Source organism: Ambystoma mexicanum, chromosome 2p (genome assembly GCF_040938575.1).
Source record: "Ambystoma mexicanum isolate Mex_15411 chromosome 2p, UKY_AmexF1_1, whole genome shotgun sequence".
Classification (NCBI taxonomy): Eukaryota; Metazoa; Chordata; class Amphibia; order Caudata; family Ambystomatidae; genus Ambystoma; species Ambystoma mexicanum.
The window spans coordinates 659,909,253-659,923,857 of record NC_090923.1 but is presented as its reverse complement, the minus strand read 5'-3'; the positions used below and the strand labels follow the sequence as shown (position 1 = coordinate 659,923,857).

The window sequence follows — 14,605 nt, the reverse complement described above, 5'->3', positions numbered from 1 at the left end:
TGAGGGAGCCAAGTCCATGATTTCAGCTGGACCAACACATTTTGGGTAATCGGGCTGAGCCCGGATTCCATATAAATGTCTGTTCCAGCAGTATTGCCTTCTTTATTTTTTTGCGCAAGCATGGGCAAATACCAGTGTTCATGAAGATGACATTGCTGGTTGCCCTTGTCTAAGAAAACTTCAGTTCCCTGCAACGATCAAGTTACATTTTTGTTCCAAAATGTATTGCTTGCATCTACGAACGTTGCTCTTATACTGCACCTGCCACAGTACATACAGTCAGACAGTATACGTATCATCAGTATCATCTTATTAGATTCCCCAATGATGCCCAGATTTTCCCTTAATACCTTGTCCAATCTTCATCTATATGCATTTATTTTTTCATGGAACGAGCCCTTGAAAGTGCAAATTATGTTATTTTTTTCTCCATCCTTCCAGTTGGTCCACCTAAACACTTATAACCAGGTTTAAATTTCCTTTTTCTTAAGCGGGACACAAAGATGTGCTATTAGATTTTCCGTTTGGGTTAAACTATTATAAGGTTTTGGATCAAGAATGTAGGGAGATCTCTGTTGATTCAGTTGGCAATCGGGATGTTTTTCTGCTGGCTTTTGAAGACAGCAGCCCTGCAGTGCTTGCATAGATTGGTGATTTTGGAGGTCCCAATAACCACCAGTTCGACAGAGTGCTTTGTGGTTCTTGTATCTGAAGTCTCGTGTTCCGTTCTCAAAGAGGGGGGTCGTAACCCATGTTGTAATGGTATTTCCTCTATGTTGGAGCAGGATACCACAAATGCATCATGCCTGTTTGACCGATTTTTGACAAGCTCTCTTCTTCTTGGTGGGAAAGTTTTATCATATCTTGGCCTACCTTGGTTTACTATGTCATTAATTAAATCCAAACTTTTCTCTAGTAAAATTCGGTCTTGAATGCATTCTTCTGTAGTGGCTCCAACTACTTGAAATACGTCTTTGCCAAAGGCCTCTATCCTTAAAAAACCATTACACATGTTGTCTAGGATTTCTTTTTTAACAAGCCACATTGTCGATTGCTTCAAAGAGGCCTCGCCAGAGCTATCTGAGTAGCTCAAATCAGGCCTGCATTTGCAGCAATATCCCAGTTCGTGCTCGATCATTTTCACCGACTGCTGGATGTTAGCTGCTTCAGAGTTTATGCCTGGGCCTACAACGGTTGGATTTTGGTCAGCTTGAACATGACTTACCTTTACACTTTTGTTCATCTGCTTATGCTCTGGGCTTCGGGTGAGATCCATGGGCTCTACTATGGGGGCAATGGGATATTCAGCTTGTCATTCACTTCTTGAATTGTGAATTAAATTGGCAGTTGGCTGTTGTAAATGTGCTTGACTGTTGGAGTGTTTGGATGATTGTGCTGCTAATATGCCTTTTGTGCCAGACTCCAAAGCCGTTGTTTGTACCAGCAGGTGGCCGTCTTCCCGTTCAACAAATACATTTCCCAATTGCTGGCAGGAGTTCAATAGTTCATCAATTCAGCGGCCAACCCGATTGATCAGAGGGTCCTGCTCAGAGATAGAATTTGAGGGGGAGATACCTCCATGTATAGCACTTTTCTCTTTTACTAATTTACTATCAACTAGTGGCAAAAACTCTTCAACAGAGCTGGAGGACTCAATAAGTTTCGTGGTCACATCTGCTGTGTTGTACAAATTCGGAAGGATGGGCTAACCTTTGCTAGAACTGTTGTTTTGATGTTGACCCCCATTCACCTTCCCAGTTACTATCAAGCTCCCCTTTTCAGGTATGTGTGGAATGAGGAAAATAGTCCATGATTGCACAAATGAATGCTGGAGACCTAACTTCGGCAATGGATCATTGCCTTTTCCTTCACCTGCCACTGCAACTATCTCAACGTTCTCAACGTCCTCACCCTCCTCATCCTCCAGGCCACCCAAACCCTCTACGGGGATGGCTGAGACAACAGTGTTGTTGATGCCAGTGTGATCCAGATTAAAGCTGATACTCGGGCTAGAGTTGGTATCCGGAAGAGAGGGCAACGTTACCTCTTTTTGGCTCTGAAGAACCCACCGTAATATTGAGTGAGACAGCATTGATGCCGCTCCACTCAGGGTCTCCTTGAGTTTGGTAGGTTTGAGCTTTGAAGTAGGTGGTTAAGAGTGCCCTATGCTCAGCTTCTTAGATCTAGGGTTAGCGGTTGCCACCCTACATTTTGAAAACGTTGATGCTTTAGGTGATCTTATAGATGGAGCCTTCGACTGGATCCTTGGGTGTTTGCTCATTGCAATTCCCCTTTCCCTTAGTGGATTAAACGCTGATTCACCAACAATGATATCAGCTCGGAAGACAGCATTATTATTATTATTAAAGCCAAACAGACTTATTGAGGGCAGTGCCCTTATGTATAGACAATATAGACAAACAATATACAAACAGTGTCTACATAACTGCGTGAGCTGTGTGGGTGCAGAGTGGATTCTGGGATCTCTCAGTGTATGAATTTCAGAATGTGTCCCACCACGTAAAGGCACATATGAATACAGTAGTGGACAATAGCACAACACACTCTGCTCTGCCCTATTAGCTCAATTCCATTTCCCTGTCTTAAACCTAGATCGCTGGACTACTGCCGAGAAAGGGAGAAAATGGACCACGTAGTCCTCGCTCCCGTGCCTGGGGTAGATGTTGGCGTCATGGCCATACAGCTCTGCGAGTTGCCCTATCTCAGTTCTATGGTGATAGAACGGGAGACTCCAAGACGCTGAGACTCCGAGATGCCGCTACTCTCCACTCCGCTCCGCTGTTCTGCAGCTATGCACCAGAAACCTCTGAACATGAGAAACGTGTGTCAACCGGTACCTCTAACCTTGTTAAGCGAGCAGACAATACAGAGGCCGCTTTCGACACAATGCATTAGGTGCAAATCTCACACATCCTTCATGCTAAGGTCTGAATCCTCCAATCAGACTGTTATACAGGGAATACCAAGAAAATACCATAATCTCCAAAATGTCACGCTATCATGAATTGGACAAATGGATTTTTATCAGGGATTGGAAAGAATAAATATATTTTATTTGAGTGAAAAATTAGACAGGCTACCACAAAAATTGAATATATCAGCAAGTGCGGCCCGCGTGCAGGTTTAGGCAGAAACAAAAATGGCAACAATGAGTACTCACCTCAGACAAGTGTGAGCAGGACTCCGGTTTGGAAACATCCTGGCTGTTAAAGGTGATTGTCTTTCTCTCTGAAAAAAACAAGGAAAATTTAACATCAGGGTAATTTTGTTTCCCCTTTTCTTAAAGTGTATCAGTGTACAATGATTCCATATATTGATGTCCTCGGAACCATGATCCATCATCAATCTGCGCAAAGTCATTATTATTGTGGCCCTCACACACCAATGTCTAGAACTGAATACCTACATTTCTAATATATCCATCATTGCAGTCACCCCTTGCCAAAGTGACCCTATATTAAACAACCTTATTGCCAGGATTGCCCTATCAGCATCAATTCTTCAACATGTGTGGTCCAATGGGTTTAATATTGCCTTTCTCAACAGTACCAAAATCAATAGAGACGTTCAGCAGCAGCAACAATCCCTTGCAATGAACTTCCTCATCCATAGTATCACCAGGACACCTTCACCACCAATCCAACACACCTTCACCACCATCCGTATTCAATATCAATGCAACCACACCCAACGTACTAACATGAAGGCCCATGGAACCTTAATTGCCCCATCACTGCTACAACCATCAGCGATAGAAGTGTCACTGGCAGCACTACAGGATCTATTCACAGCCAAGAACATTTCCAATATGTGATTAATACATATTCTGCTACCTCCAAAGATGAAATCAATGCAGTAACAAGGCCAGTACTGTCAACTCTTCCAGCATATCAATCATCCATTCTACCAGTTACTCTTTGACATCCACACGGGTACCAGTACCAGCATTACCACAGACAATTACATCATCAAACCTTCACCGCTACCCATCAGTGGCATTCCTGCGGCCATTGGCTCAGTCTGACATGTCACTAGTACATGATGATTACCACTTTTGTGAGCCCCAATCTTGCCTCTCTCCATCCGCATACATGACCCGGACTGATTTCAGTAAATGTACTCCTGCTAGAGCTCTGCTGGCCACCAGTGACGTAGATGCTTATCTTATCTACCATACACCAGTCGGGTGATGTCAATGTCTGCCGAATGCGGACATACTTACTGGCCTAACAAAGGACAGCTCAACGACCATAGGAAAGTTTCAGGGGTACCTGACTCCCCAACAGCGAAGTTCTTTAGCGATGGCCTCTGCACCACAAAATACTCGGAGCCCACCACGAAGACCTTGAAGAGAACAGCATTGTGGTTGATGAAGCTCTGTAGCAAACAGGGGGGCTTGAGCTCCCGAAGACCCTCTTGGTTAAAGATGAGGGACATCTGTAAAGATCAAGGAGAAAGCGTGAATAAAGCGTCATACATGTTTCTCATCGTGCTCTGTCAAGTGTCCATGTTCCCCGATACTTAAAGATCAGATTCTGAAGAATTCTCACCAGGCTCTTGATAAAAACACACATATATTTAAAGCATCACCAACTTGTGTTCTATTTTTTTTGTGCTCAAAATTATTGGGGTTCATCTGGAAAAAAATATGAATTCTTGGCAGGGTGATTGGATCCAGCTACAGCTTTCCATGTATTATGTGTCTTTGAAGGGGTGCATGTCAATTTGGAAAGAACAGTTGTGGATTTCAACTCTTCTATAACTTGCTCTTTTTTTAGGTAAATACAGAAAACATGCCACAAACTGCAAGTGCTAAATCTAATCTACATTAATGAGTGATAATGATTCACCTGGCTCAGTCAATTGAAAGGTCCATTAAATATAGGGACCCCTGCCACTGGGGTGAGGGGCAAAGGATACTTGGCAGTGCTGGATTACATACTCATGGAGTCTCTAGGGATAAGTACTTTGGGACCCGTTTTTCTTATGGAACAAAACAAACTTGGTTGGCATAATGTATCAACAATTTCCCGGATTTCATGGTCTATTATTTTATATTCAAGTTGTTTTGTTATTATGTTTCTAGTTTATAAAAAGTTAACACACAACAAGACAATAAATATACACTTACAGATTTATTTCATTAAACAACATGCAATCATAATACGTTTACACTAAAATCCAATACAAACGGAAATAGTTTTGACTAATCGCCCCATCAATTTAAATACACAATTTCATCCAAAAATGTATGAAACATTACTAAAAACTTCACCAAACCTATAATTAATTTAGTTGAATAGCCAATCCTCAGCCTGTTCCAAAACCATGTGCAAGTTGTTTTTAACTTTCACAAATACTCAGCAAGTGGATCAGTGCTTTATTCCTCCAGACAAAGTAAATCTCTTCTATTTTTTTAGAATAGGTTTGCTGCGGACATCGTATGCCATTTTCCAATGGAGTTACTTTGCTAAAAATGTTCAGGGGGACATGACATCTAAATGAAGGGGCCGCTGCCAAATGAGTGGGACAGAATGTTGTGCCACAAAAGTTGGGAGAGGCGGGACACACATCCTTGTCTCCCCCTAAAATCACACCCACGTTTTCTGTAACAATTGTAATCACTGATGATCATATGATTTTGTTCCCCTACTGCTCCGGTTTGCACAAGAACCCTTCCATAATGAAGAGCCTACACCAGCTGCAGACAGCACTACTGTAGTAATGTAGTAAGGTGGGGGTACAGGCTCGAACCTGTGTCCGTCTCCTAAACTTGGGTGCTCCTAACCACTTACCTCGTCTGACTATTGGATAATCTAGACCTGATCCCTGACCAGGACTACAGCTCCCCAGCTCTCCAGCCCATGATTAATTACCTAGTGTACCTCTTGAACAATCTGGCCCTGATCTTTAGATGGGACCAAATCACTGCCATGCCGATTATGTATCCTTCTTGACTGGGAGAACAAAATAACACGCAACAACACGCCCCCTTCAGATCCTCTCCTTGCAACCTGACATCCAGAGTACTCCAAGGCTGCAGCCTTTCACCTCTTCTTTTCACAATATACATGCTCCCCCCTATTGGAACTCATCAGCGACACAGGCATCACTTGCTCCAACTATGCAGTTGACACTCAAATTGTCTACAAAATCACAAATGACCAAACAGCGGACACAGCTATCTCATATAGATGTGTGCATGGATGACCGCCAGCAGACTTAAGCTCAACCCATCCAAAACAGAGCTCATGATCAGTGGAACCACACCATCCAACTCCACACCAATTGATTTGGCACAAGCAATGGGACCTTGCCCAGTCCCCACTACACCTACTGTGAGAAATCTGAGAGCCACAAGAAGAGGTACCTCACACTAGAACCACAGGTCAAGACCATCTGAAGGCGTTACTTTTCCCAACTCTTCTTTTTACAATGCATCATGCCCTACCCGAGCTTCACGTACAGGACCATGGGACTTATCTCCCTGGAACTAGTAAGACGTGATTATGTCAACAGCCTCTATCCGGAACTACCCGATTATCTACTCAAGAGATTATAAAGTGCCTAACATGCAGTAGCCACTTTACTAATTAGACGCAAAAGACACAAACACATCACCCCAGCCCTCTGAACACTGCAAAATGTGTATCCACGTCAAACTCTACTTTACGAAACACTACTCCTACTACGCAAAGGCCTGGACTACACCTGAAGGACATTCTTGCACTACATACCATCAAGAACATAGCGATAATGTTGGCATCATTCAAATAAAATGACATGAAGGCTCCTCTTTCTCCTTTCTAGTAACCACCTTCGCGCCTAGAAACACTTGTGTGCAGGCGCGTTATAAATGACTTATCATATCATATCACTCTCTGAAACTCTGTACCCAAATACCTCCATACAGGGAAAGACCACCTAACGTTCAGTGCAGCGAGGCAGTCTATAGGTTCCCAACACCGGCGCCGGTCATAGTGTCCAGAATTATGGCAGCGATCCGAGAATTCATCCATGACAAAGATACAGTGTCGTGTTGCCCTATAACAACGTGAAGCCAGTTTGGGGTTAGCTGCCTGAGTGTGTGGTTGATTCAACAATAACCAGTATTGGAGCCCCCGCATGTGTGTGCTGTACTGGAGGATGAAGAGAATTGATGCACCTGACCACCCTGATGGTTTTGTGCCCTGAAGAAGCCTGGGTCTCTTAAAATCAACAACTGACCCAAGAGCCAAAACTCGAGTTGGCAAATGTTTATTGCATAATATGCCATAGAACTACACGTAGATGTTAGAGTATCATGTACTACGTGTTAAAGAGTAGTGGCACACCGTATTCGAGAAGTTGGTGCCAGGTGGTCATTTTGTTTGCCACCGTTTTCTTTGTAAAGGTGTGTGTTTGAGATTTGTATCGTTGTGATAGAGTGTGGTGACTGGTCATTTTTCTGTATGTTGATTGCAGCTGGATGCTTTTTGATTTGGTTTTGTTCTGTTTGGTCAGGTGTGAGTGCTGTAGGCAAGTCACTATCTGCATCCTTAACATGTATGTAATTTTTATTCTGCTTCTATTATATAACGTTTGTTTTATATGCCTATGACTTATGTGTTGTTCTATGCAGATTATGTATAATTTTGAATTTTGTGAATATTTTTGACATATATGGTTTGGACTTGCGTAATTGTTGTTTTCTTCACCTAACCTTCAGAAAGCACCTTTAAACCTGTCCCTTCAATAACCCCCCACTCCACCCTGATTTATAGACCTGCTTGGTTCATGCTCCGCCCACTGAACAACTCATCCTCAAACCAACTAGCCTACCATAATGAACACCAAAAAGGAACCCAACATCCTCCACAGAAAACCTCAAACAATCCTCCTACCCACCTCACCACAACCATACACTACGACAGTACTCGGCCGCCTTTATATTAGCGTCTACCCCATCACTTCCACTACCCTGCCCCTACAACTCTTCCTCCCGACTAATCAACCTCCATCAAAAGTCTCACACTTTCATGTTACTGCACCCTCACACTCCCCCTACTGAAGGAAATCATGGGCCTTGTCAACACCACAGGAATACTACACGCTATGGTGTAGGCACCTCATCTTACCTCTCTCCCAGCCTCTCCCTGCCATTAGCAGGCAACACTGCTTTCCAACGCAGAGCAGAACGTTACGAGGAACCCGATCGTGAGCTGATCAGATCCATTAAGCTAAGACTATTGATACGCTTAACCAGAGATAAAGAGACATCCGATATGGATAACCCATGAGGCCTCCAGCCCATACCCAAGAGCTGCTACATTTACTACCAATCCAGCCTTGATAGGACCTGTTGTAAGGTCGACACATGTGTCGGCGTCACTTTCTTGAAACCATGAGAAAGCACAATAAACCAACAATGAAACTCTAAAGAATATGTAAGGATCCTACTTATTTTACTCAACTAAGACAACAGAATTACATACATTTGATGAAATGTACTGGCACCAAGTGAGTTGAAACAACAACAAAAACAAACAGAACTGCACTTTGGGCCCCTTGAGTACGGGCCTCACTGTTTCTACCAACCGGCTGCAAGTACAAACTCAGGAAAAAATCTTTGGAGTAAGCCACGGCATCCACCAGCTCCTAGTACTCATCCCCCTCCCGCTCTAAGGACCCATTAGAATTGCAGTCCTTGGGTTCTCCCTTGAGTTAACATACCCAAACGCAAACTACGCCAAACCCACAGAAGCATACAGCCACACACGCCTAGACCTGCATGATGCAACCATGAACACCGCAGGTCTCACGCCTGCTTCTCCCGCAATCCCACTAATAACCCCCTCCATCCCGCCCTCTTCTCATACAGAGTCACATGCAGTGAGGTCAACAAAACTGGCAGAGTAGCGGCATACAAGAGCACATTACTATTAATGTGATTATTATTACATTGGGCTGGTCGCAGTGGTGAAAACTACCAGATGTATGGTGTGCAAAACCATTAAACGGCGCTCCCATGACATCCGTGTTGGTTTCTGGGAGGCCGGTTGGCCACACTTGTTTTCTACACTGATATGCCCAACAGTTTCTCCATCCATTTTTTTCCCCAAATGTCTCTTTAGCTTTGTTACAGTTAATGAATAACAATTCATGGAACTCTATATCATAAACCAATTAGATTATTAATTGGTCTTTTTTTGACCTTTCACTATTTCAGGTTCTCATTTTCTTCTTATACAGCCTTTCTTTAGATTCTATGCACATTGTGTCGGGCTAATTTCATTTCTGCAAGTATGCATTGTACAAAGTTTATTTCTACAAAAAGACAAACATTTTCTTAATACAAAATATCATAACATCAATCTGAACAAAATCCAGAATACATTCCTCACTATCACCTCCTAGTGTGCTTCCTCTAACCACCTAAATCTCAGCATATGAAATGTGCAGACAGCAGACTCTCTAAACAGCTAGATGGAAGGGAATGAGAAACTGTTGGGGCGTATCAGTGTAAAACATATTAGTCCTAAGCCATTATACTGAACAAAAGGGTTTTCCCTTATGTAAAGGTGGGCCACACATCTGTCAGTGTCTCCCTTCCTGTAGGTGATAGGGAGCCAGTAGATTACTTTTCTGAAAGCCCAGCGTCCCTTGTGACCTATGACCCCTAAATGACCGAGCTTTTCACCCTCTTCCTCCTCTCCGCCCCCGCCTGCATTCGTACGTCCCTTCGCCTTCTCTCTTTCATTCCTCCTGCCTCGTTTGTCTCATTGGTCTTTCCGCCCTCCCATGTTCCGCATACTTTCAACCCCTCCCTCATTCCTTACCTTTAATCCTTGCACGGTTCTCGTGCTCTGGAATCCTTGTCACCCCCCCCCCCCCCCGGCCCCCCAGAAGCGTCCTTTCTCTGGCGTCATGCCCCTTTGTTCTTTATCAGTTCACGTGTATTTTTACACGTTTTGTAAAGTGCTTCTTAATAGCTGTGTGCTGTAACCTTAACATTATAAAATGCTGCAAAGTGGTTTGACGCCCCTGATCTGTGGGGCGGATAACACTATAAGAATAACAGATGACGACAGTTCTATTTTACTACATGCATATAGTGCAGTAGGCCTGGCCGGGAAACGCCTGTTTGTAAGGATTCGCCTCTACAGCACGCAGGCAGTCTGAAAATAACATCATTCAATTTCAGTTGACAGATTAAGAAGGAAGGTGATTACAGGTGTGCTCGAGGACGCAGTCAGGGTGATGACTTGTGCAACCTTGCAAACCCTACATCATTTAAACAATCTGCAGTGGCCCCGGGCACCTCCCCCTGGTCCCTCACACCGGAGGCGCGTGCGTGCCTCGAATCTTACAGAGCTTAGCACCAGTGGCAGGAATCAAATTTAGGAGGGGCACAGAGGGGGCCAAAGACAAAAGTAGGGGGGCAGAGACAAAAGTAGGGGGAGAACATGGTCACTGCTCGTCTTAGGTAGGGGGGTACAAGGGGGGGGCACAAGGTTTGACAGGGGGGCCCGGCTTCCCCAAGCCCCCCCTAGCGAAGCCACTGCTTAGCACTCCTGTGGGCAGTTGGGCACACTCACCTCATGGGAGTTGGCTCCGTGGGCCACGCGAGTTTTACAAACTGCAAAGAACAGAAACATAGACGGATTACATCACAGAGTATGATGAATTATTCACATTGACATATGACATTGTTATTTATAAAGTGCTGTGTCGTTAAAGCAATGTGCATATCATTTTTGGCCCACAATTAATATTCCCCACGCGGAGCTGGTACTCATTTAAGGACCGGAGGGATGGCAGGCTGATTTGGCCTTGCCAGATTCAAACCTGCACCCTCCAGCTATCATATTGGCAATGCCCACATGGCACCTGTATGCCCAAGCTGCCCGCCTCATGCTCTGACTTGTCACGCATAAACCATACACCGAAGGGGCACAAAGATGCAGGCAATAAAGCCAGTTCAACTTTGGCATGCCTTAAACAGGCGCTCAACCGGAAATCAGCTATGAAGAAGACCCTCTTATGAGGGTCCCCGATGATACCTGGACTAAGAGCACTAAGATTCTGTGACTTCCTCAAAATGGGATGTGGATTTAGTCCATGGTACCTTAGGCATGAGCCAGTGAATTCATTGAATCTAGCAGAGAGGGGGCCAACATGGAACAGCTGGGAGAAAGAGCTATGCAGCCCCTGCCCCTAGAATGTTTACCCTCCCATCCCACTGCAGAGGCATCACGAAGGCCACCCACCTCCATGGCGTCTCATCCACAGGAAGTGAGGATAATAAGCGTGACCTATGGAAAGCAGCAAGGATCTCCTCCTGGGCTTTCTTGAACCATAGTTTGGAATGGTTAAGACCAGGGCTTTAAGTGGGCCAGGGCTAGCAAGGTCGAATCCCTAGCCGTCTCCAAAAAGGTCTCCCGAGCTGGGGCCCTGCCGGTGGTCCCCCACTCCTCAACTAGCCCCAAGTACGCCGACCCCATCAGGCAGCCCTGTTAGCCATGCAACACCATCAGTGAAAAGCCTGCTTGCTGGGGGTTGGTTCCTCACTAAGAAACAATAGGAGAAGCTGGGCACCCCAGATATCCTTCTGTTTCTTAATGAGAGGAGCTAACTTTCATTCAAGGTTCAGTGAGTCACATGGCTAAAGGGCTGCCTGTGGGGGAGGTGTAGGGCGAAAGGGCTGCCTGCTGGTGGTTATCTCCTCTCACTAAGAAACAGGAGGACAGCTGGGACATTCTGCTAGCATACCTTTGGTGTGTGCGGCATCTCCTTTGTTTCTTAATTACATGCTCCGACTCCCACACAGGCAGTCTGCCAGTGGGGCCCAGAGTCTGTGATTTAGGAATATAAAAGGAGAGGCTGGGTGCACTAAAAGGTATGACACCATGGACCCCAGCGAAGCAATTGCCACACCCTCAATCCACCATAGGCGGGGTGGGGGCTCTAGTTAAAGGGCGTGGCCTAAGTACAGGTGGGTGGGGTATCCCACCCATACTTAGGCCACGCTCCCCTAACTAGAGCCCCCTCGATTCTGTTTTGCACTTAAACGAGTAAGACTAAATGTCAACAAAGGTGTGAACAAGTCAGGTAAAGCATTCAAAAGTGGTTTCTCTCTGAGAGTCCCTAATTAATATATCCTAGCCCTGACTGCGACATCAACCTACTTCCACATGAGGTGTAGGGAACTAAGTAGGAACTCGAAAAAGGTGCAGCTCCTACAGAAGGCATAGCTACATTGTAACATACAATCAGATCTGACTCCCCCTGATGCTTACTGTAGGCATGCACTGTGGAAGGGCAGAGACTTGCTGCATTTCGATGAGATGACATATCAGATACAATTCTGAAAAGAAAGCGAACCACTCACTTAAGGTGTAAAAGCAAAACATACACAGGTGGAAAAAGACTACTAACAAATAGACAACAATGACCAAAAACCTATTGGTGGAGGAGGACCAACTTGGCACATTTATTGAAGCCAAGATCATACGGAGCTCTGAAAGGGCTGGAGACAGGGCAGAAAATGCAGCACCGCCTTTTATCACCTGCAAATTATGGAATGCTCAGAAGAACACGGCCAATAGGGTGAAGAGATCAGCACCCTCATTATGAATATGGTGGTAATGGAAGCAACCAGTAGTATTTCAGTACTGGCTCTTTATGAGATGTCTACGAGAAAAATATCTCTAGCTAGAAGGTGGAAGGGATGGGTGGCAAGTGAAGGTGCATCAGGCACAAGTGCAAAGCATCATTTGCAAAAGGCCCACAGAAGGAGCACAGCACAGATCACCATGCAGCTAGGCGGAATGCTGAACCAGGGTATGCATGAGCTAGAGAAACTATTTGCAGGGCATAAGCAGAAGCAGTGCCTGCTGGAAAGGGGGCAGCATGTGACTACAGCACTACTAACAACAGAGATTTTGGACAGTTCGAGGCAATACAAATGAACCTCATGATCCATTAGATGGAGTATTGCACGATTACATAAAGGGGGCTATGGACAGAGTCATCGGGAATACGTTCACCTTTGAGAAGATTGGGCTGGCTCGGAAGGCTGGTGGGTCGGTTACCTGGTTCTGTCCTGACTACATACCAGGAACAGCCTCACATGAGAAAAGTGATGCAGACCCACTAGCTGAACATTGCAGTTTTGAACTTCAGATGTATTGGAACCTCACAGAAATGCAGCTTCAAGTAAGTGCTTCCATGTTAGGTGAGCAATTCTTGCAATATCTCCAAGACAGAAAACCATCTTTCAAAATCTTCATTAAGAAAGCTCAGAAAAGAGTGGGAGAAATGTGGGAGGAGCTACTCAATGATTTGGTGCCTTGAGGGCCATTCAAGGGATAAAAAGGCTTGGACTTCTTCCACAATACCCATACAAGGAACAGCCTCAGATGAGAACAGTGATGCAGACTCACTGGCTGAACAATGCAGTTTGAACGTTTTTTCACCCTCCCCTCTGCTTCTCTGCTCTTTTCACTGTTTTTATTCTATTATCTCCTCCTCTCTCTCTTCCCTTTCTCTCTCTCTCCTTCCACTACTTTTTTGTGTGCACTTACTCTTTCAGAATTGTCCCTGGACCTAGTATGATAGTAACAAATGTATGTCTCTCCCCTTACTTGTTATCCCCCCACCAGCACTATCTGAAATGTCGTCAGGCCTAGTACGATAGTCGCTTGTTTTGTTCTTCTCCCTCCTCTCTCCTTCCCTCTCCCTCACCTCGTGTAATTATCCAGCTCTACCGGAAATGTCATCAGGCCTAGTACGATAGTCGCTTGTTTTGTTCTTCTCCCTCCTCTCTCCTCCCCTGTCCCTCACCTCGTGTAATTATCCAGCTCTACCAGAAATGTCGTCAGGCCTAGTACGATAGTCGCTTGTTTTGTTCTTCTCCCTCCTCTCTCCTCCCCTCTCCCTCACCTTGTGTAATTATCCAGCTCTACCAGAAATGTCGTCCGGGCTAGTACGGTAGTCGCCGGTCTGTTCCCATTTCCTTCCTGTCTGTGTCTTAGCACTTGCACTATCTGAAATGTCGCTAGACCGAGTACGATAGTTAATTTCACATTCTTGTTGTTCATGGCCTGTAAGAATGTTTTGTATTTTCCCTTGTTCCCTCCCTTGCCATGAAGCGCTTTGAAACACATTGTGTATAGGCGCTATATAAATAAACGATCATATCATATCATAACTATCATATCATATGTAAATACTACTGGCTTAAATTGTCTCGGGCACCAAAATGATAAGATATTTCTGTGGATATGTTTTTAAAGGAATCAAATCAAAATGTTGACTAAAAAATGTTGACGTATTCAACACTGCGCCTTTGCGGCATACAAAAATTCAGACTCCCATTACACTGAATAAGGAGAGCGGGTGTTGCAGGTGTGTCCCCCGCTCTCCCTGTTTGGTGTAATGGGCTCAAGGTTTGAGGGGGGGGGGGTGTGCACCGCTTCCATTACATGGATAGTGGGGACAATAAAGAAAAAAGTTAAAAGGTAAAAAAAAGAAAAAAGATCCCAGCAGTGATAGTTCCGACCCACGTCAGAGAGTCGAAAAGGTAAGTAGGTAGGGTGGAGAA

At 44.8% G+C, this 14,605-nt stretch overlaps 1 protein-coding gene across 1 annotated transcript in view; it reads right to left on the bottom strand.

Annotated features, from left to right (window-relative positions):
• Positions 1-14,605, bottom strand: part of LOC138566660 (inositol-tetrakisphosphate 1-kinase-like) — a 273,353-nt gene that overhangs the window by 12,526 nt on the left and 246,222 nt on the right. The window contains exons 6-8 of the mRNA XM_069644218.1: positions 10,599-10,639; positions 4,293-4,458; positions 3,182-3,249 (exon numbers count right to left, since the gene is read on the bottom strand). Of these exons, the coding sequence (XP_069500319.1) occupies positions 3,182-3,249; positions 4,293-4,458; positions 10,599-10,639 (275 nt within the window). The remainder of the gene's footprint in view (positions 1-3,181; positions 3,250-4,292; positions 4,459-10,598; positions 10,640-14,605) is intronic.